The 22,801-nt window shown below is 36.4% G+C and overlaps 1 protein-coding gene across 1 annotated transcript in view; it reads right to left on the reverse strand.

Moving 5' to 3' along the window:
* PKHD1 (PKHD1 ciliary IPT domain containing fibrocystin/polyductin) overlaps positions 1-22,801 on the reverse strand; it is a 474,729-nt gene that overhangs the window by 181,744 nt on the left and 270,184 nt on the right. The window contains exon 52 of the mRNA XM_042939031.1: positions 1,075-1,212. Coding sequence (XP_042794965.1) covers positions 1,075-1,212 — 138 coding nt within the window. The remainder of the gene's footprint in view (positions 1-1,074; positions 1,213-22,801) is intronic.

Consider the following 22,801-nt stretch of genomic DNA (forward strand, 5'->3'; position numbering starts at 1 on the left):
TTTGGGGTAAGGTATTACTGTTCCTGGGAATTCTCTTTTAACTCCTTTGGGGGTGGGGGTGGGAGGGGCAAAGCAGATTGCCTTACTGAGTTCAAAAGTAGTTCCTTTGGGGTCAGAGTACATTTTTTTTTTATCATTGTATACTTACTTCTTCCAACACTTCCAAGTATACAGTTCACCTATACGAACTCAGACTTTTTATTTGCATAAGCCAATGCACCAGACCTGACTAATACACTAACCTCCAGATCTACACCAACCACTTGTCCCTTGGCCTCACCAACATGCTTCATTTCTTACCCGGGGTAGCCCCATCTCCTGGCATCTACTGAGCCTCTGGCCCCTCCACTAGATTCCCAGAGAGCCATGAAACATAACAAAGAAAGACCAAGTTCATGGGTTTGGGGTGAACAAAGTGAACTTCCACCCTTCTCCCCAGCTGCTCCCCTTATTGTCCCAAGATGTGGTGACTCTATAAGGCTTCTCTCAAGGCACCTCACATAGCCAAGCAAATAGCCCTGTTTCCTTAAGCAGCTGTGACCATCTTGTGTTTGCTTTCCCTCTTTTTTCTTTCACTTCCCTTTTGTCACTTCACTGTGATTATTTGCCCCAGTAAAGCATTAGCACATATTTTGCTTTCAGGTCTGTATTCCCAAGGATCCACACTAAGATAGCAATTGAAATTTTACTGTGAGTTAGTTAACCAAAAAATGAATCCTTCTGAAAGCATGAGCCACAGGTAAACTCTCATACAAAGGACCAAAGGGAAGAATTGATCTGTGGCCTGGAGAAGGACAAGAGGCCTGCCATGTGCAGCAGCTGGAGGTCCCTAGGGCCAGAAACATGGCCTGATGACAGTGGGTGGACATCCAAGAATGACCGACCAATCAAAGTCACTTCTGTCTGTGTTGTCTAAAGCTTGCAGAGGAAAAGTTTTACTAGTAAACTTGCCCCTTGCCTTAGCCCTCCCCAAACGCTATTAAGCAACCTGCTAGATGATACCATCATTTCCCAAGGCCCTTCTCACAGACTTTAATTCCCATTATGCTCCCAATCCTTGTGCCCTCTACTCACCAACTTTCAGCTCCCCGCCTACAATGACCATGCATGCCACACTCAGAACATTGCTTCTGTCCACAGGGAATTCTAAAGTCCCCATCACATAGAGGCCTTTGAGGAATGGAAGATTCATATCCACAAGGACAGTCCTGTCTGAGGAAGAAAAAGAAATTGCTCAGACACATAAGCAATACAAGAATTGCCTTCTCTCCTCTAGTGATTTACCCTGAGATTCTCTAGGCAATTTAGGAGCTGCTTATGTTGCTACCAATGCCAGGCCGGGTGCAGCAACAAGAACAGGTAGTTTTCAAAGGACTAGGCCTTAATAAAGAGACAGGAGTTTAAAAAAATGCATGATTAATAAATTCTTCCATTGCCTAAAAAAACAAGTGTTATGGCCAAAAGGCAGTGTTTATGCCTCAAACAGCTCCCCCAGGCCTACTTTAGTGCACATGTATAGGAAAGTTCCCTATCCTTTGGCCCTTCCCTTCACTTTGACTGTAATTTCAGGGAGGCAGAGAAGCAGAGATATGACCTTGGCTTCTGAAGTCAGATGATTTGGATGTGAATCCCAGCACTGCTACTTATTAACTGTATGAACCAACACATTTACCTTTCTGTGCCTCAGTTATCTAATCTGTGAAATGGGAATAATAAAAATGCCTGCTTCATTCACAGGGTTCTTGTGAGGGTGAAATGAGTTCACAAATCTAAAGTGCTTATACAGTACTAGTAAGTAATTCTCAATCTCCTAATTCCTACAATGTAAAGCAAAGGTCTAGTGTGTGCTCAAGAAATGCTGGATATTTTCATTACTGGTACTGTTGTCAATTAACCTGGCATGTTTGTAGAGCTCCTCTGACAACACAAAACCGTTGTTCTTCATCGCCCATTTCATAAAGTTTCCATACGACTTCATAAAAAAAAGAAAGATTTTTGTCTGAAAGTAACAATAAGGCAATACATGAATAAAAATCCTTATTTAAAACAGAAAATATTTTGTGTATGCCAAAGTATTAAGTGTTACTTTCTGAGGCTTAGTAGTAATTCAACACAAATTAAAGATCTCAAATAAATGTTTCTACTTAAATTTCAAGTACCATAATCAGTGACACATGTAAAGGTTTTAAGGAATTTTTTTAACATAATTTCATGTCTCATTCCAGGAAACAATGTACCCTGCTGTTCTAAAGGACCTGCCCTCCACCAAAGTAATTTCTCATAGGGTGTCTTTTCTAGTCCCTACTTCGCTAGTTATAAGACTGCCACACCTTCCTGTGACAGAGACTCTAGGGTTGTAAACCAAACAATTTCTCTTTTCCTACAGGGTTCACAGCTAGACTATCTTTTCTAGCCTCCTCTGCATATGGTGAAGCCCATATGACTGAGCTGTAGTCAATAAAATATAGGAAGGATTGAAATGTGACCTCTCTAGGCCTGGTTCATAAACTCTCCGGTAGGCACTTTCTCCTTCCCCTTGTCTCTCAGTCGGACAGTAGAACAATGGTTCTCAAGGTATGGCTGTGGTCCAACAGCCACCACCTACTCACCCATTCAAAATCAACCCAAGTTTTAGCTCTGCTAGTAAGATATTCCCAGTCTCCTCACTGGATCCACCACTCCTGCCATGGAAATCTGTCTCTGGTTTGCTATCCCATACCCTATACATTCTAATATCAGAACACTAAAACATATTATTATTACATCCATAATTAGTGTGTGTAAGGAGATGATTGTCACTGGGCTGGTCCTTAGTGTAATTATGCCTTTCTCACCCACTGTAACTTTCTTATGGGAATCCATTTTTAACAACCCTTGTGCTTATTGTGAATTCATAGATAAAGTTGTTGGGTGGCTCAGTCAGTTAAGCATCAGACTCTTGATTTTGGCTCAGGTCATGATCTCATGGTCATGAAATCAAGCCGCATGTCGGGCTCTACATTAAGTGTGGAGCCTGCTTAAGATTCTTTCTCCCTCTCCTTCTACCCCTCCCCTGCCTGTGCTCTCTCTCAAATAAATAAATAAATAAATAAATAAATAAATAAATAACAAAAAAAAGATACAGTTGCTAAATAAAGATTTCCCAGATCTGCGGTGTTTAGGTCCCTACACAACTTAAACTCAAGAGTACATTGGTAACAGATACAAATGAACCATCAGGCTAAGATGAAAATAAATAAATATTCCAATTTTATCTCTGGTGCTTTAAAAACATTCAAACAAAAGAGTGAAATATCCAGAGAATGTTCTAGGTTTAACACACATTTTGGAAGTTCATGAGTTTAATATGACTTCAAAATTAAGATGCAAATTATTTCAAGCAAGCACCTTTAAAAATTAAAAAAGTTCTATGCCAATAACCCCTATCTATTCCAACCTATGGCCCAAACTACCAACATTTGGCTGCCAAGCCTGATTTTAAAAATGATTAAATTGCTTCAATAAACGTTTTATCTCATCTACAGAGTACTCACATGCACAAAAGCATGATATTAGGCTTCGTTTTAACATACTTATCAGTTAAAATAGGACAATTTCCGTCCTTTTGGTCTTTATCACATACTCCTCTTAGAAGAAATTTCTCCTTTTGATTGCCCTATCCATTCCAAATATACCAACAAATTTCACACAAATTGCAGGTAGCTTAATTATTGCAAGCTCCATGAGAACAGAGACCACAGCTGCAATTCTCACATTTACTTGCTCAGGACCTTGAACAGTAGATACTCAAAAATAACACCAAAGAACATACACATACCCCACATGTAAAATCTAATAGCTATATAAGAGGAAGTATAGGATGAAGACAAGAGTAGAAACATTGCTCTTATTTTACTTTGAAATTGCCTGGATCTGTCTAGTCACCTTTTCTTCTTTCTTTTCCTCCCACGTGATGTGTCAAATCTTGTTGAGTGGTAGGAATTCAAAGATGAGGAAGACATGTTTCCCATCATCAGATGAGGACAGATAAACAAATAAGTACAATGTGATATACTTGAAATGATAATATAATTGACCTTTGAGCAATATAGGTTTGAACTGCATGGATCCACTGTATTTGATAAATACAATATGGTACTTTAAATGTCCATTATGTTCCTTCTGATTTCCTTAATAACATTGTCTTTTCTCTAGCTTACTTACTATTGTAAGACTACAATAGATATTATAAGTAACCTACAAAATATGTATTAATTGTTTCTGTTATTGGTAAATCTTCTGGTCAACAGTAGGCTATTAGTAGTTACATTTGGGGGAGTTCAAAGTTATACACAGATTTTTGACTGCACAGCGTGGGGGATCAGCACCCTAACTCCCATGTTGTTCAAGGTCAACTGTATATTTTTTCATTAAATGGAGGTTGACCTCATCTTTACTCCCAACTACTTCAAAATAGAAATTCTATCAATGTGCTTAATAAAAAAAATTCTGTGAAGATGAAAGAAACAAATGCCCTATAAATATTTGTATCAAGGATATTTTGTACCATAATAACAGAGACTACAGCTATCCATACAAGAAACATAGGCAAAAGAATCCATTCCAAACTAGTCTCCAGAGCAGATCAGCTACACGTCCAAACTGACCAACCCTGAGCTACAATGACAGCTTCTAGTGGATTTCTATCTTTCCCAGGTGTGGAAAGTTAGGATCAATATGCCACTTTCTTTAAGTAGCTTCATTTCCATGAAATTATTCAAAACATTTCAGAAAAAAAATCACTCGGTAACATTTATACAAACCACTTAAAAACATGAATGATAGACCACCTCTAAATTAACTGTGGCCTGATGCTTTTCATCTTGCCTTGCTTTGACCAAGGCTTTTCCATCCTGCTCTGTCAGTGACCAATCTATCCTACTTGAGAGAATGAGCATGGGCATATGGAGGGAACCATCTGGAATTTCTGTTGCTCGATGGGAGGCTGATGGGGGAACAGATCTGGAAAGAGACTCCAAAAAGAATTAACGAGTACCAGATGTAATTAAAGACTGCTTTTTCCCCCCAAAGGAGTTTGGGACCAGCCTTGGGGTGGTGCCTCTTGGTTCCAAATTACACCCCCTTTCCACGTGTTCATCTATCAAACACTAAACATCCCACCATCTTTATTTTGGCATCTTGTGCCAAGCAGTGTTTTGTTTGTTTGTTTGTTTGTTTTCTCCCCTTAAAGAGTTGTATTTTGACAATTATAAGGGCAAAGCTTTAGAAATAATATCTGGAAATTTAACGCTATGAAAGAATCACCTGAAATTCCCCATATATCAAATGCAACAACAACAAAGATGCTTTAGTCTTCTGTACATGCACTAGCTACCCTTATGACCAGAAAGCCTGAGCCAAATCAAAAACCAGATGCCTCTGGACAGAGGGCTAGGGATTTTTTTGTATCAGGACTAATCTGGTTACAAAGCATTCCATGTCATTTTAACACTAGATTTAAACTCATTTTTTTTTTTTTTTTGCAGCAAAGTGAGAGAATCAAGGTCACTATTGTGTAGCATTCCAAGGGTCTGACACTTGTCTAAATCCTGCAGAAATGAGATCAAGGGCGAAGGGCACAGATCCTGGGAATAATGATGGGGTCACATTAACAGGCATAATTTAGGGCAGGCAGACCCACTACTTGTATGGTACTCACTGTATCGGGCCCCATAACTTAGGTGCTGAAGACAGTTTCCATTACAACCCTGCTATTGTCAAAAACACAGCCTACAACCAACTTTGGACACAGCTCAGACTTCTGAGGGAGAATGATGGCATGCAAGGGCAGAGCAGGACATACAAGGATTATTTGTGGGCTTGTTATGTTCCTGTATCTTCCATAATTAACAAGTACACATAATCGTTTTTACATTCAACCTTAGCCACAATATCTCCCATAAATATATGAACTAATGGAAAAGTTACATGCTAATGCCATTTAAAACAGTGATTGGTTGTGGTTTTTTTCCTCTGATTGCTTAGCTTTTGGTGAATCTAACGATTTATCCAATATTCTGTCTATACAATTTGTGAGAATGACTGGTACGACCAAAGAAGTACTCCAAAAACAGTGGAAATTCTCATACATAAATATTTCACAGAGATGAAAGGTTAACATGATTGAAAATTAGTGTCAAGCAGAATAATATGCAGAGATGATGGTATTCATTTATCAATAACTCATTCCCTTTTAGAAAAAGCAGAACAAAGAATGCTAGAAGGGAAGGTTGCATTCGTTCTATAACTAAATTCTTTTCAAAGAGCTGCTCACTTTATACCCTGCCTTTTTTTTAAATCAAATCCACACAGGTGGTTTCTTTATTCTACTCTTACCTATCTTTTTTTTTTTTCCAAACTGGTCTTAAAAATAGTCAGAAGAGGCAGTTTTCAAAGTGCCCAGAGGCACATGATTCAAGACTGAAAGCCAACTTCCCTAACTCCTTGAAGAAAAACCATCTGCCTGCCTGTGTGTGGGGGAGAAGGAGGGAGGTTGGAGGAAGAGCTGCTTTAACTTTGGAAAATAAATACTCATCCCACTCCCCACTCTCTCTGTGTCTTTCTCAATCACATACAGACATGCATGACTCTCATAGTAGAATCAACATTTTAAATTATGATATTTTAATTGATCAATAAAATGTTTAACATACAATGTTTATCTCTTCCTCTAGTCTATACCATCTGTTCTTCAAAAATATTTGAATCTATTTAATAGGAAGGTCTTTAAGCAAAACTACCAACTGTATCAGATCAATCCTCTGAATCCCAAATTCTGAAAGGAAAGTACCAGAAGGTGCTGCTGTTTTCATAAAAAAAGAAAAGAATCTGTGCTTTCTCTCATTCCAGGCTTTGTTTTATCTGTTAAATCTTTAGATGGTGTTGTGCTGCTGTTCTCTCCATTAGACCTCAAAGAATTCAGAATGATCCAATTTGTGTTGCCATTTTAAAAAACCAACTTGGATATTAAAAAATAATATATAATAATGATATATATATATAATTATATATATGTATCATATGATATATACAATGATATATAATCAACATTAAAAAAAGCTGCACATATTTAATGTATACAACTTAATGAGTTTGGAAATAAGTGTATATCTATAACCATCATTATAAGTTCTATCCATCTTTTTCAAAAGTTTCCTCCCACCCTTTTTATTATATTAGTATTATTACTATTATTATTATTTTGTGATAATAACACTTAGCCTAAGTCTAGCCTTTCAGCAAATTTTTAAGTATATAACAGTATTATTTCCTATGGCCACTCTGCTGTACAGAAGATCTCTAAGATCTATTCATATTGCATAACTGAACTTCATATTCTTTGTCTACTACCTTGCCATATCCTCCTCCTCCTAGTCCCTAGCAACCAGTCGATTAAAAAGATGGCTGAGGGGTGTCTGGGTGGCTCAGTCGGTTAAGCCTCTGACTTCACCTCAGGTCATGGTCTCACGGTTCAGGGGTTTGAGCCTCACATCAGACTCTGTGCTGACAGCTCAGAGCCTGGAACCTGCTTCGGATTCGGTGTCTCCCTCTCTCTCTGCCACTCCCCTGCTTGCACTGTCTCTCTCTCTCTCTCTCTCTCTCTCTCTCTCTCTCTTTCTCTCTCTCTCTCTCAAAAATAAAATAAACATTGAAAAACAATTTAAAAAATATGGCTGAGTGACTGGGATCTCATATGTGGAGTTTAAGAAACAAGACAAATGATCATAGGGGGGAAAAAGAGAAAGGAAAACCAAGAAACAGACTCTTAACTATAGTGAACAAACTAGTGGTTCCCAGAAGGGAGATGGGTAGGTGAATGTGTGAAATAGGTGATGGGGTTGAAGTAGTACACTTGTTGTAATAACCACCAGCTGTTGAATGGAATTGTTGAATCACTAAATTGTACACCTGAAAAAAATATGACACTGTACGTTAACTAACTGGAATTTAAATAAAAAAATTTTAAATCAAAATATTAAAAAAATTAAATGGGCAAAGGAACTGAATAAACGTTTATTTAAATAAGACATACAAATAAACAACAATTTATATAAAAGGGTGCTCAATATCACTAATCATCAGGGACATACAATCAGAACCACCAGAGATATCATCTCATATCTATTAGTAGAACTTTCATAAGAAAGAAAGAAAGAAAGAAAGAAAGAAAGAAAGAAAGAAAGAAAGAAAGAAAAAAGGAAGGAAGGAAAGAAAGAAAGAAAGAAAGAAAGAAAGAAAGAAAGAAGAAAAGGAAAGGAAGGAAGGAAGGAGAAAGAAGGAAGGAAGGAAGGAAGGAAAGAAAGAAAGAAAGAAAGAAGGAAGGAAGGAAGGAAGGAAGGAAGGAGAAAGAAAGAAAGAAAGAAAGAAAGAAAGAAAGAAAAAAAGAAAGAAAGAAAGAAAGAAAGAAAGAACAAAAACAAAAGATAACAAGTATTGATAAGGAATTAAAAGGGTACCCTGGTACACTGTTGGTGGGAACAGAAATCGGTGCAGCCACTGTGGAAAACAGAAAGGAGGTTCCTCAAAGAATTAAAAATAGAGCTACCCTAAGATCCAGGAATCCCACTTCTGTGTATAACCCAAAGGGAATGAATGACAACAGGATCTCAGGGAGCTATCTGAATTCCCATGTTCCTTGGTGTTGCCATTGGAGACAAGGTCCATGGTGCTCTGATGGCTTGGATGTCTTGAGTACCAAAAAGAAAACCTAGACCTTGTAATCCCCAGAAGATCTAAAAGTGAAAAGTATACATTTTGTTAAATATGAGGTCAGATTTTAAAATACAGTTTGGCTTTATCCACATAATTTTATTACTCTATGAATACTATTACCACTAATGAATCTGTACTAATCATGTTTAGGGAAAAAAATCCCTCTTCAATCCTTGTAGTGAAGGATATTTACATACGTGGAAAGACATGAACTAGTAGCTCTCAGGTGATGGAGTTATTACATTTTTTTCTTGTTACACTTAATGTCAAAGCCAAAGGAGGCACAGAACTTATTTGTCTCCTTAAGAAAAATAATGAGACAGACTTCTAGTTAACAAATATATTTTCACACTTTAACCCTGAAGAAAAAACAATATCTATAAAATAAATGATTCATTCCTGAAAGAAGCTGTTCAGGCTTAGGCCCATGTAGCAAACATTCTATTCAATGAATTTAATTCCCCCATCAAATATTTTCTTCTTTGAAAATTAATCCACTCTTTATGTCTCTGCTTGAACTGAGAGAAAGCAGTATGTCCGGAAAAGGGTGAGATTTTAATTTTTTTAAGCTATTTTTTTCCTCAGGCTTTCAATTGTTTCTTCTAACTGTAAAAAAAAAAATCCTAAAACATTATTGAATTTCTTTTAAAAAGATGTTTGTATGTATTTGTTTTTAAAAATTATATCTATTATTTCATAAATATATAATTAATGTTTAAGAGCAAGCTTAGAATATAGTACCTGATTAATAAATATTGAGTAAATAAACTCTATTCTATATTTTAATATGTTGTATCAAAACTTATCATTTTTGGACAAACTAGCCTATATTTTATTTCCTAAATTCATAAAGTACTTATATATAAATAAAAAAATTACTTCTGTAGAGATATAGTGAAAGTTCTCAATATTTCCATATTTTCCATGGTTACATTTTATGAAAATTCACAAATTTTTAAATAAACTACAACAAATTATTTTTATTTAATGCAAAGAGTTCTTGCTTGGCGGTTCCAAAATAAATTCATTTCCCCTTGAATTTAGATACTGTCCCAGAGACCATGATGTTTCCTAGAACTTTTATTCACAATTCTAAGTATTTCAACAATAACATCCAGATTTTACAATCTCTGCCAAAAATCCCAATGCTCTAAAGTATCTCCATGCTGCCTGGCAAAGTTACTGAAATCCCCATTTTTAGAGTTAATCCTTTTTTATATCCAGGGTATCCAGAAATCCCTAAGAGAAGAATGATATATAAAAGCAATATTATTGACTGAGAGATGTATTCATTCATCCATTCATTTCACTTAGCAAATATTATCAAGTTGTGCTGTCAGATACTGACATGTGCCTAGGAAACAAATACAAATAAAACAAGGCTCTCACTCCACAAAGAGGAGTGAATATTTTAATGAGATTGAGCAGGTGAGTTTTTGATGGAAGTAAGACGTAGATCTGAATCTTTTTCAGTATTTCCTTCTGATACCCACCAAAATAATCATGGCAAGACTCAGGTAATGTTTCTTTTTTTTTTTTTTTTCCAACTACAATTTATTTTTTTTTATATTATTTTTTATTTATTTATTTATTTTTTAATATATGAAATTTACTGTCAAATTGGTTTCCATACAGCACCCAGTGCTCATCCCAAAAGGTGCCCTCCTCAATACCCATCACCCACCCTGCCCTCCCTCCCACCCCCCATCAACCCTCAATTTGTTTTCAGTTTTTAACAGTCTCTTATGCTTTAGCTCTCTCCCACTCTAACCTCTTTTTTTTTTTCCTTCCCCTCCCCCATGGGTTTCTGTTACGTTTCTCAGGATCCACATAAGAGTGAAACCATATGGTATCTGTCTTTCTCTGTATGGCTTATTTCACTTAGCATCACACTCTCCAGTTCCATCCACGTTGCTACAAAAGGCCATATTTCATTTTTTCTCATTGCCACGTAGTATTCCATTGTGTATATAAACCACAATTTCTTTATCCATTCATCAGTTGATGGACATTTAGGCTCTTTCCATAATTTGGCTATTGTTGAGAGTGCTGCTATAAACATTGGGGTACAAGTGCTCACGTAATGTTTCAAAGTAAGGAAGACTCTATCTGTTTCTCTCTTCCTTCTAGTTCCCATCCATTCCTGAGAACTCACTGCTCTCATCTGCTCATAGCTCTCCAATAACCAGTATCCCACTCATGTCCCATCTACCTACACTGCACACACTTCCAGGGTCTAAATGATTCTATAGTTTCAGTCTCTTCTCAACTGTGCCCTCATTTTATCCAGGCTCCAGTCACTAGTACCTGACTAATGAAGAATTAGTGTAGGAAAAATATACTGGCCAATTCATCTGTGTCTCTTTGCCCAAAAAGCAGTCTGGTACAATGGAATCCTCACCAGATTAGAATTCAGACAGACCAAAGTCGGAATTCCAAATAAGCCATTCCTTGAAAAAATTGCTTACCTTCTATGACTTTCCATTCCTCAAGTGCAAAATAAGATCAATAATACATTATGGAGGTGGCAGTAAGGATTAGGTGAAGTACCACATATACAAGTAGAACAGTGCTTGGCATATAACAAGCATAAAGTTATTAGCTATCACCTGTTTTATATATGCAATATATATTATTGCATATCTACTCTATACCTGTTGCTCTGCTGTTTGGTGAGGCAAAGAGGCACAATCCTTGCTCTTATGAAACTTAAAATATTTTTTAAATGTTTATTTATTTATTTTGAGAGAGAGAGAGAGAGAGAGCATATGTGAGTTGGGGAGGGGCAGAAAGAGAGAGGGAAAGAGAGAATCCCAAAGAGGCTACATGCTCAGCAGAAAGCCCAACATGGGACTTGATCTCACAACCTGAGCCAAAATCAAGAGTCAGCTGCTTAACTGACTGAGCTATCCAGGCAAAAAACTTAAAATATTTTAGAGAAAATTGACATTTAACCATAATCACACAAATAAATACATGGCACAAACTGAGCTAAATGGTAAAAAGGAAAATGAATGATGTTATGGGGATATCACACTCTAGAGAAAGTAGTATACATGAAAAGCAAGAGACTGGAAACAGACCCATATGTTCCAAAGACCGAAAAGCAGCACCAGGGCCTGTAGAATCTTGAGGAGAGCAGTGAGGCGAGGGGCTGGAAAGGTAGGTGAGGAAGGAGATCAAGCAGGACTTTGGAGGCTCTGTAACAAATTGGAGACTTTATCCTAGGAATAACATTAAGGCAGGAAAGGCTAGAAAGCAGGGAGATTACATAAGCAATTTGTGATTTAAAAAGAGTAGATGAGGGCAAGAGCCGCAGAAAGGGAGTAAGAGGAATCCTAATGGTTTATCCAACATGTGATGATGCAATGATTAGGGTGGTGAAAGGAGAGATAAGAAAAGCAGACAGATTTGAAAAATAGCTTGGAATAGGATGTACAAGATTAGTTGAAGTGTCAAGAACAACTCAGAGCAATGGATAATGGAAAAGATGACAAATAGTGAAATAGGAAAAGCTGGAGGGGGAGCAAGCTGGCAGCTGGGAAGGTGAGCCTTGGGAATGGAAGAAGATATATACAGAGGATTCTCTCTGGGTTGTTCTAGTTTGAGATACCTGTAAGTTATCCCAGTGGAGATCTCAAGTTGAAAGTTGGACATACGGGTCTCATGCATGGAAAAAGCAAAAAGATTAACTGGCTTCCGATGTTGTCTATAGGTTGATGACTATCAAATTTATGTTCTCAGGAATCACCAAGGGAGAAAAGACAGTATGAGGAGAAAATACTCAGTATGTGGAAGTCAATGAGAGCTCAAGGGAATTATTTTAATCATATAGATATATAAAAAGATGATTGTATGCTGCAAGAAAGTACAATGAAAGAGGGAAATCTGCAGATAGGAAAAGAAAAGAGACAATTGAGGTACCTGAAAAGCAAGACTGGGTTTTCAAGGCCAGACACAGAGAAGAGCAGGTGATGCTGACCTTTGAGAGAAGGTAAAGCACTTTCTCTGATAGAGAAAGGAGAGAAGATAGGAGCACGTGCAATCTATATACATTCACCTCTTTTCAAGAGGAACCTGAGGGTTGGTAAAAAGCATAAACATTAAATACACTGAAAAATTGTGAAGTTAGGACACACCTTCAGCTTGCCTCTAAATCATATAATATAAACACCAGACTCCACTTGCCAACAAGCAGTCAGGGATGACCTCTAATTACAAAACCCCGTGTGAAATAAATCTATATATGTGGGCATTAGGCTTAGTATTTCCCTAAGAAATTATATTACCTTAACAACATCTGAAGGGTATTCTTTTTAAAGTAACTGATGAAAATTAAATAAAGATGAAGGCTGTAGAAACACATGAAATTATTAATGTTATTGACGTGTGTGTATATTTCCACATATCAAACCAAAAATATATTTGAACTAGGGGGTCGTTTTAGCCAATCTCAAAAAGAGATTGGTTCCATACTGCAATGTGGGTAAACCTTGAAAACGTTATACAAAGTGTAAAAAGTCACTGTATAATTTCATTTATATGAAATTCCAGATTAGGCGAATCTAAAGAGACAGAAAGTAAATTAGAGGTTGGTTGGGGTTGGGGGGGATAGAGGGATCAGGGAGTGATTGCTAATGGGTATGGGGGTTTTTTGCTAGGTAATGAAAACATTCTAAAATTGATTACAGTGATGACTGCACAACTGTATATACTAAAAGCCATTGAATTGTACACTTTAAGTGGATGAATTATATGGAATGTGAATTATGCTTCAATTAAGCTCTTAAAAATGAAGAGGTATTTACTGCATTAATACGGAGAAATTCTCAAATTATATCTTTTAAAGCAAGGTGCAACACAGTTTATAATATACTATCATTTACGTAAAGGAAATGGTTAAAGAAAGATATATCTATATAAGTGTAATTTAAAATTTTTTTGTATATGCAGCACAGAATTTCTCTAGAAGGATACCCAAAGACTTAGTAATATTGTTTTCAGGAAACGAAGCTACATGGAAGACAGAGATGAAGGGAAATTTTCCAATGAGTTTTTTTGTGTTTTGTTTTGAATTTTGAACAATGTGAACTCATTATTTTTAAACATTTTTAAAAATTGTAACTGAAATTAAAAATAAGTGTTATATTTTTTATTTACTATAGGCAAAATTGTAAGTGTGTGTGTGTGTGTGTGTGTGTGTGTGTGTGTGAGAGAGAGAGAGAGAGAGAGAGAGAGAGAGAGAAATTGAGAGTCTTTTCTTCTCTTATTGTCTTTGCCAGACTTATAATTTGTATCCTCTGCTAGCGATGCCTTGAGAGAGTTAACTGTCTGCTTTTTTTTTTTTTTTTACTTTCTATTTCTAGTGTCCCTTGGTTTACATTTTGGTATGTAGTGCTCCTTTTCCCATTTATCTGCATCTTTGCCATTTTTACGTTTGGATATTTGTGAAATGCTTCCTGCTGCTTAGTATCTGTGAATCCAGGAAGACTGACTCTGCCATTGGGATTGGGGTTTGGTCCAATGTCTTAATTTGTTCTGATTTCAGGTTTTACTTACTAAATTAATATTTAGACAAAACCAAACTCCAGTACCTTGCATAGATTACACTGCCCTCTGGAAAGTTCTCCGTATTGCATTTTTACTCACTCTTAGTTCCTGGAGACAACTTCATAAAACAACGATTCATGGGTAGGCAAACAAGGGATTGTAAACATAAAGATAAACAGAAAACTGTAAAAGAGGGATACTAATAATCAATGATCAATTTAATAATCCCAAGAATACCCAAAGACAAAAAATAGAGCAAATAGAAGAATCTAGTTTAAAAACATTTCCAGAGATATTTTAGAAACTATATCCATGAAAGCAAAAATAATGAGATGTAAGGTATTTTAATTATCAATAAATTTTTAGCAAATTATAATTAACATACAATGTTATATCATCAAATTTTTAATCAATAGATTGAGTAAATAGTAAAATGGACAGTGTTAGAAGTTTGAAATGTAAAATCAAGCTCATACATTCTCCCAAAAACAAAAAGAGTAAAAAGAAAATATCACAGGGAAGCTTATAAAACATAACAATATACCCTAAAGTCCTAATACCTATCTACCTGGGCATTTAAAAAGGAAAAAACAAGCAAAAAATCATTAAGGACATAATTTACCATGGTCAAAGAAAAATGTATTCTGATAAGAAGAGTCCAGTGAGTAAGACAAAATCCTTAAAGTTTACCAAAGATTAAAACAAGTTACCAACAAAAAATAAAACCAAATGAATTTTGGGTCATGTGTATCAGAAAACAAAAGAATCATCAAAGTTCTTTAGTTGCTCTGTGAATGAATTACTAGAAGATATATGTCAGCAAATGAAAACCAAATCCAGAAAGATGAAGATGTGGGATTAAAAAAAAAAAGTCATATGCAGAGAATCAAGTAAAATTTACAGAGGTCTACATAACTGTTAATGTATAATGTTAATAACATAACTTTCAACAAAATCCTCATCTATAAAGTATGGTTAATCATCATACATATCTAATAATGTTATTATGAAGATAAGAATGTCGATGTATAAACAACATATATATCAAACAGCAAATACTCAGTAAGTGCTTTTATAATCTCAGTAATTTGTGATTATCTGGGGGCCAAAAAAGGATATCTAACATTTTTAAATTAACATTTTCTTGATTAGTAGTGAGGTTCAGATTTTTTTTTCATGTTTTTTGGCCATTTGGTTCATTTCTCTATGACTGACATTAGTATTTTTCTTCATTCAGAAAAAAATACAGGATATCTTTGTATATCGTAGATAATAATATGTATTGTCATGTTGTGTATTGTAAACAGTTTCTCCTCATAGCTTGAATTTTAGCTTTGCTTATGATTTCTTTGATCATAGGAAAGTTTTTTTGGAAGATCAAATTTACTTATTACCTGCATTCAAAAACATATTGCACATCAAATAACCAAAGTTAAAAAAAAAAAGGTAAAGAAAAGAAAAAAGGAAAAGATTCTCAACTGAAGACTAACACGTACTTTTATACAGAATAAACCTCCTGAAACTTGATCTTTTCAGTATTTCATCATAGCGAATTTTTACATTCTTATGTAACCAGAATTTTAGATCTTTTCTTTTACTGCTTCCAGATTTTCTATTTTCTTCAGGAAGGCCTTCCACAGAATATAAATAAGAATGTAAAAAATAATCTGCAATATTTCCTTTTAATTTCTTTACATTTTGTATAGGGCTTTTTAGCTTACCTGGCATGATATGGCTTGGTAATAGAACAGAATTTTTTTAACATATGGGCGGATAACTTTTCCAGCACTGACTGCTTAAATGTAGTCTTTCCCCACAGTTTTGAAAAGCCATCCTAACTACCAAGTAAATTGTCATCTATTCGTGGATCTATTTCTGTACTCTATCTTGCTTCATTCACTTTAAATTTCTCTGTTCTTTATGTGGTATTCTTACCATGTGTGCCAATCCCACACCACTCTGATTGCTGAGCTTTATCTTGAATAAGCCTCCACAAATTAACCTCCTCTTTAAAAAGTCTTGGCTATTATTGTCTATTTGCTTCAACCTAAAAATGTTATAATCACCTTCTCACATTCTAGTTTTTTTAAAAAACTATCTTCAATTCTAACTGGGAATACTTGAATTTATAGACTCATGTAGAAGGGAATCTTTGCAATGCTGTATTTTCCTGTACTGGTATTTCATTCAACTTACCAAAGTTTTGAGTGTTTTCTTTATATGATATGTAAATGCCTTGTTAAGTTGATATCTAGTTATTTCTTAAATCAAAAGTAGAATCTTTTGCCTGTCACCTTTTAAAATTAGAAATGCTATTGCTCATTGTATGTTGTTGTCATTTCCAGTCCTGTTGCTGATCTCTCCTGTTTAATAGGGTTTCCCTTGATTCTCTCGTATTTTTCTAGAAAAAAAAAATGATGTGGGTTTACCAATAATTTTTCCTCCTTCTTTCTAATTGTTATTCCCTTTATATTTTTTCTTATTCTATTGCATTGTCATGCACTTCCAGTAATAGTAATGATGGTAGGCATTCATGTTTTGCTCCTGACTCTAATTGGATGCAGTTAATCTTTCATGGTTATTTATAATGCTTCCTGTGGATTTCTTGTAAATATTTTATATCAAGCTAAGGGAAATTCCTTCTATTTATAACCTAGTTATTTTTATTATTTACCAGTTATTGAAATTGGTTAAATGCTTTCTCTTTTATACACTGATCAGCCTTTGGGAAAAGTCTTGATGCTCCTACAAAATCCTCTTGATACCACCAGGCAATCATTTTTCCTTCATGTAGGAAGCACATAAATTTAACACACTTTGATTATTAGCTTTTCTCTTTAGCCAAGACTACAAATAGCTCTGTGCCACATTCAAAGGGAGCCTACATATTACAAAAAAATAAAAAGAATATGGAGCATCTTCAAAACTCTTGCTTAAAAGAGATGCTTAGATTTTATATTTATTTGCTTTAAATCTTATATGAAATAACTTGGAGAAATTTTTCCCTCTGTGTTCCAAATATGCTGAGAGACTTGTAACTAGATAACCACAATTTCTGTTTTTGATTTGTCTGTTCCTTCTTCAGCCCTTATCATACCCTTCTCTCTGCCCCACTACCCTGGAAAAGTTTTCTCTGCTCACTCATACTTAGCTCCCTACAATAAACAACACCTCCATCATGAACCACCCAAACCCTGTTGGCTCTGGAGCCTTGGGTAATTTGCATATTTAAGAAACCCATACTCAGAGAAACAGAACTGTAGACAGAGACTGGTATTGTACTTGATAAGGGAGAGAGAGGGAGAGTTAAGCTCTTACCATTCTCTGATTCTCCATATAGTGAAAATTATGCCTCATTATTATAAAAAAAATCAAAGTGTTTTCTTGGGGAAGGAAGAGAGAAAGTTGTAATCTTGCCCTAATTAATTATGTTAATAGAATTTTCCTGAAGTAGGACTATCCTTGCATTCCTAAGATTAAACTCTATTTAATCATTTATGAGTATTCTAAAGCATGGGCACATTTGATTTGCTAAGATTTCACATCAATGTCCATTAGATTAGACAATCTAGTTTTCTTTCATTGTGCTGTTTGTCCAGTTTTAGAATTATATAGTCTTGAGAATGAATTGGGAGGGTTTCTATCTTTTTTTTTCTGGGCTCTAAAAGAATTTATAATATGGTTATTATGTGTCTCCTTAAGGTATGTTTTGCATTTTTTAAGAAGCATCCTAGTGATTTCAGATATAGGTAGGGTATGGATTCAACTTTGCGAAATCAACTAGCATGAATAAATTCTTCCGATTATACAATAAAGGATAAGTATTTTCTGCTGCTGTATTTTTTGTAAAAGCAAAAAACTGATGAAAAAAAATCTTAAGTGTTTATCAGTAAGATAAACACATGATTCAATAAATCATGTCACATTCCTACTCTGGAATATTATGCACTCATATCAAAAGGATGTGATAGCTTTCTCTACTGATATGATAGAATCTCCAAGATATATTGTTAACTTTTTAAAAAGCCACCTATGAATACTTAGAACAGTTTCATGCCAAAATGAAGGAATCCTTAGCATGCCATGTAAGAGCTCCAGAGTCAGACCTCTGGGTCCAAATTTTGTCCCTCTACCAATGACCTTCATGGTCTTTAAGTCTCAGTTTCTTGGCTGATAAAGAAGGATAGTAATAGTGCCTGATAAAGTGATTATGAGGGCTACAAAGTGAACTCATCTTAAATGCTTATCATGGAGAAGAAAGATCTGTAGCAGTAATTTAATAAGAGTAGCAGTAATCACAGAATGGCATTAATAGTATCACTAGTAATAATGTGCCCATTAAAAAAATAAGATAATAATATGAGTTGAATCATGTTTTTTTATTGTGCCAGGCATTGCATTAATATTTATTCTATACCACAAAAGCTTCATAAAGATGCTGTGACATTGACATCTAACAATAGTAGCAGTAATTACAGTATGGTATTAACAGTGGTATTACTGGTAATAATATGCTCATTAAAATGTTAAGATAATAATACAAATCCAGTTTTTTTTAACATGCCAGGCACTGCATTAATGTTTATATCACTGAAGCTTCATAACGATGCTGTGACATTGGCACCACACCTTACACACAGAGAAGCCAAGACTGAGAGCAGATGTTCTTGAACCTGAGCATTCATGAGAATCAATGGAGATGGTTTTAAAACACTACTGATCTGCATTTTGAATGAGCTCTAAAATTAGTAATAAAGCAAGGTGTCCATGAACCATGCTTTTGAAAGCCCTGGCCTTAGAGTAACATTCCCTAGATTACACGGCCAGTAAAGTCTGTGTCAGGATTTAAATCTAGATCTGTCTTATTCCTGCTGCTCTATCCCAACTTTCCTTCATGTCGTTTTACAACCAAATAAAGGATTAATGCTTTCTTTTCTTGTTTTATACACCCAATTTCATAATACTATTGGACATGCTTACAATTAGTTTAGGTTTCTATAACTTTATTCTTTCTTAAAAAGTTTAAATAATACATGAAAAATCTTTCTTGTCTAAAATAATATAAAGATATGCTGGGGTGCCTGGTGGCACAGTCTGTTAAGTGTCCGATTTCAGCTCAAGTCATGATCTCGCAGTCCGCGAGTTCAAGCCCCACATCGGGCTCTGTGCTGACAGCTCAAAGCCTGGAGCCTGCTTCAGATTCTGTGTCTCCCTCTCTCTCTGCCCCTCATCCACTCATATTCTGTCTCTCTGTCTCTCTGTGTGTGTCAAAAATAAATAAAAACATTTAAAAATTTTAAAAATAAATAAATAAAAGAAAATAATATAAAGACATGCAAAGCAAAATATCAAAGAACTTATTAACCTTTTGTTGGCACCTCTTAGACACCTGCTATTCTCAATTTGGGTTATATTATTCTTTCTAATGTGTATTTACTTATATGATGTATAGCTTTACAAAATATTAAAGAACAGAGCACTTTATTGTATGTCAGGCTCCATCTGAATATCCTGAATCTGAATATCCTCAATGTGATATATCTTTCTGTAACCTTATATTTACATAATTTATTCCCTATTTTGGCTCAGAAAATTAAATTGGAATACCTGTGCTATTTTCTACATCATTTCTTGCTGATAATTGTTTATGGTCTTCTGGTTTTAACCCAGCTTCTCTGACCACTGTTATTCAAATAAGCTGAGATCTTGAAAGGCATGTTCAGCCCTTGGCACTGACAATCTGGCATGGCCCTTATTAACGTGATGTGATTTGGATTGGCCTGTGATGGGAGACAGTGGAATTATATGGGAAAAGAGAAGACACTAAAGTAGTAAAATTTGTAAAAATCGTGGTGGAAATTTTCCTCCCAGAATGAGGCTTGGACTCAGCCCGGCACAGCACAGCTGCTACCAGTGAAATCTATTCTCTGAATACCAACCCATCTTTCCCTTCTTTTTGTCACTGAAAAATTTTGGCGTGAAAATATGTGCATCTTTGGTCCTAGTTTTTTTCCCTTGGAGGGAAGAATATCCCCATTTCTCCCACAGCTTTGGGGAATAGTCTCATAACTGGACTTCATGTATAAAAGCTGTGATTTCCATGCAAACTGCTGCTATCCCAGAAAAAAAATGGAAAAGCCCTTCTCAGCAGTTTAAAATCCTTTAACTATTTCCTTCCCTTTGAGCTTGAACTGCCAAGCTGGCTTGCTCTGCCTCCCCTCAAGCGGTACTTCCAAATAAGTAAGAAAATTTAAGGAAGCAATGTTAGAAGCCACTGTAATTCATTCAGACCCATAAAACGTCATAAAATACACACCGGGTGCAGACACTGGGAGTGTAAAAGACTTACCACACCTCTCCGATACCCTCAGTTATTACAAACGATTTCCTCACAGGTACTATGATTTAGACCTTAACTTTTGGAAAATAGCAAAACTTGGGTCTCTTTGCAGTAGTCAGTGTCATGGCTCTAAGCAGGCACCAGTGTGTTTTCTCATTTGCACTCTTCCTTTTATACTTGCACCAGAAAAGAAAACAAACAAAAACAGGTGCATGCACACTATGCAAATGAGAAAAGGTAACCTCTGAGACTATTTCACAGCAAACAGAAGATCCTCAAGCTGCTAGCTAGCTAAAACCGCAGGAGGTGTGTCAACCGCCTAGATGCTGAGCCACGGGAGGCCTGCAGGCTGGGAAGGCAGTAAATCCCCAAAGTGCTCTAAACTCCTGATTGGCAAGCCACACCAGGCCCCTCAGTTCCTCAGGTGCTGATCCACAGGAGGCCCATCAACTGTTCAGGTGGAAGGTGCGGGGAAGGAGGGAGGAGGCAAGCTGTGTAGAGAAGTAGCTTGAATGAAAGGCCACCAGCTCACCAGGGGAGAAGAGAAATGGGAGGCACCTACTGGGAATACTAGAGTTCAGAGAACTCCATTAAGAGAAGGAATGAGCCCATTCTCTCTAGCAGAGAGTATCTTCTTACCTGTGGGAAGCTCATCTCACAAAGAGCAAGATCCTGGCTCAAGGGTTCTAAATAAATGCTGGTGTTGAATGGCAGACCACCAGGGCTTCCCCATTGTGATCAGTTGCTAAGGTTCTCAGGGACCCACCACCCCCTAGCCATCCCTTGTGTGACAGGACTCTTAGCATGATAGTGACATCTCTCCCTTCAGCTTCTCAAGTCCCTAGAAATACTTTAGCAGGGACTGACTGGGAGTCCCTCTCACTCTTTCAGCTAATCACTCTCGAATTCACCTGTATCTGCTACATGCGAAATCCTGTGGTATAAAAAGGGTGTGGCCTCTGTCCTCGAGGTGACATAAAAGTTAATGGTAATTGCAGAATACAGGCATGTGATAGAACTATGCACAAGGTGGGGTGCCTGGGTGGGTCGGTCGGTTAAAGGACTGACTCTTGGTTTCAGCTCAGGTGTGAGCGCTTTCGAGAATTCAAGCCTCATGTCAGCCTCTGCGCTAGCAGCAGGAAGCCTGCTTGGGATTCTCTCTCTCCCTCTCTCTCTACCCCTCCCCCACATGCACCGTCTCTGTCTCTCTCAAAATGAATAAGTAAACTTTTAAAAATTAAAAAAAAAGACATATGCCCAAGATATTATAAGAACACAAGGAAGGAGAATTAAATCAAATGGGATCTAGAAATACTTTCTGAAAGAGATGACACTAAGTTCAGTGTTAAAGGCATGGCTGCAAGAGAGTGTTAACGGTGGGGAAGGGGAGCAGAACCAGGGGAGAGGCGGGTATACATGACAGGAAAGGAGAAGTTGATTCCATCCAAGAACAGCAAGCAGATGGGCGTGACTGGGCCACAAGGCACACAGGGAAGTAGTGGGCGATGAGGTAGGATCATAGAGGGCTCAGTAGACCGAACAACTGAGCCTGAGATTTACCTGGAAAGTATTGAGAAGCTCCTGAAATAATATACAATATCAATACAAGACTCCAAGGCCTTAGGAAAATTAAAACTTGCTGCTTTTGACCAGTTTGGTTTTCCTGATTTCCATAAATGTTAACTTATGTTCAAAATAAAATAGCTTCTTGAGGTCAAATTTCTAATTTTATATTTTATCACTTAATTTTGAAAGCTTCTGTAAGGGGCCCTTGGTCACTCAGTCGGTTGAGCATCCAAGTTAGTCTCAGGTCATGATCTCACAGGTTGTGGGTTCAAGTCCCGCATCCAGCTCTGTGCGGACAGTGTGGAGACTGCTTGGGATTCTTTCTCTCCCTCTCTCTTCCCCTCCCCTACTCTCTCTCCCTCTCTCTGCTCTCTCTCTCTCAAAATAAACTTTAAAAAAATAAATAAAACAAAAGCTTCTGTGAAATCACATACATTAGAATAACATGTACCATCTATAGCGCATATTTTACTAACAAGCGCTTTTAAAGGGAAATCTTAACACAGTTATTAAACACTACTATGGTATTAAAATTCAAATAAATGCCAAACCCTCCTTCTCTAGATGAGTATAATTTTAATCATATATTCTCAA

The sequence above is a fragment of the Panthera leo genome, chromosome B2 (assembly GCF_018350215.1).
Source record: "Panthera leo isolate Ple1 chromosome B2, P.leo_Ple1_pat1.1, whole genome shotgun sequence".
Taxonomy (NCBI): Eukaryota; Metazoa; Chordata; class Mammalia; order Carnivora; family Felidae; genus Panthera; species Panthera leo.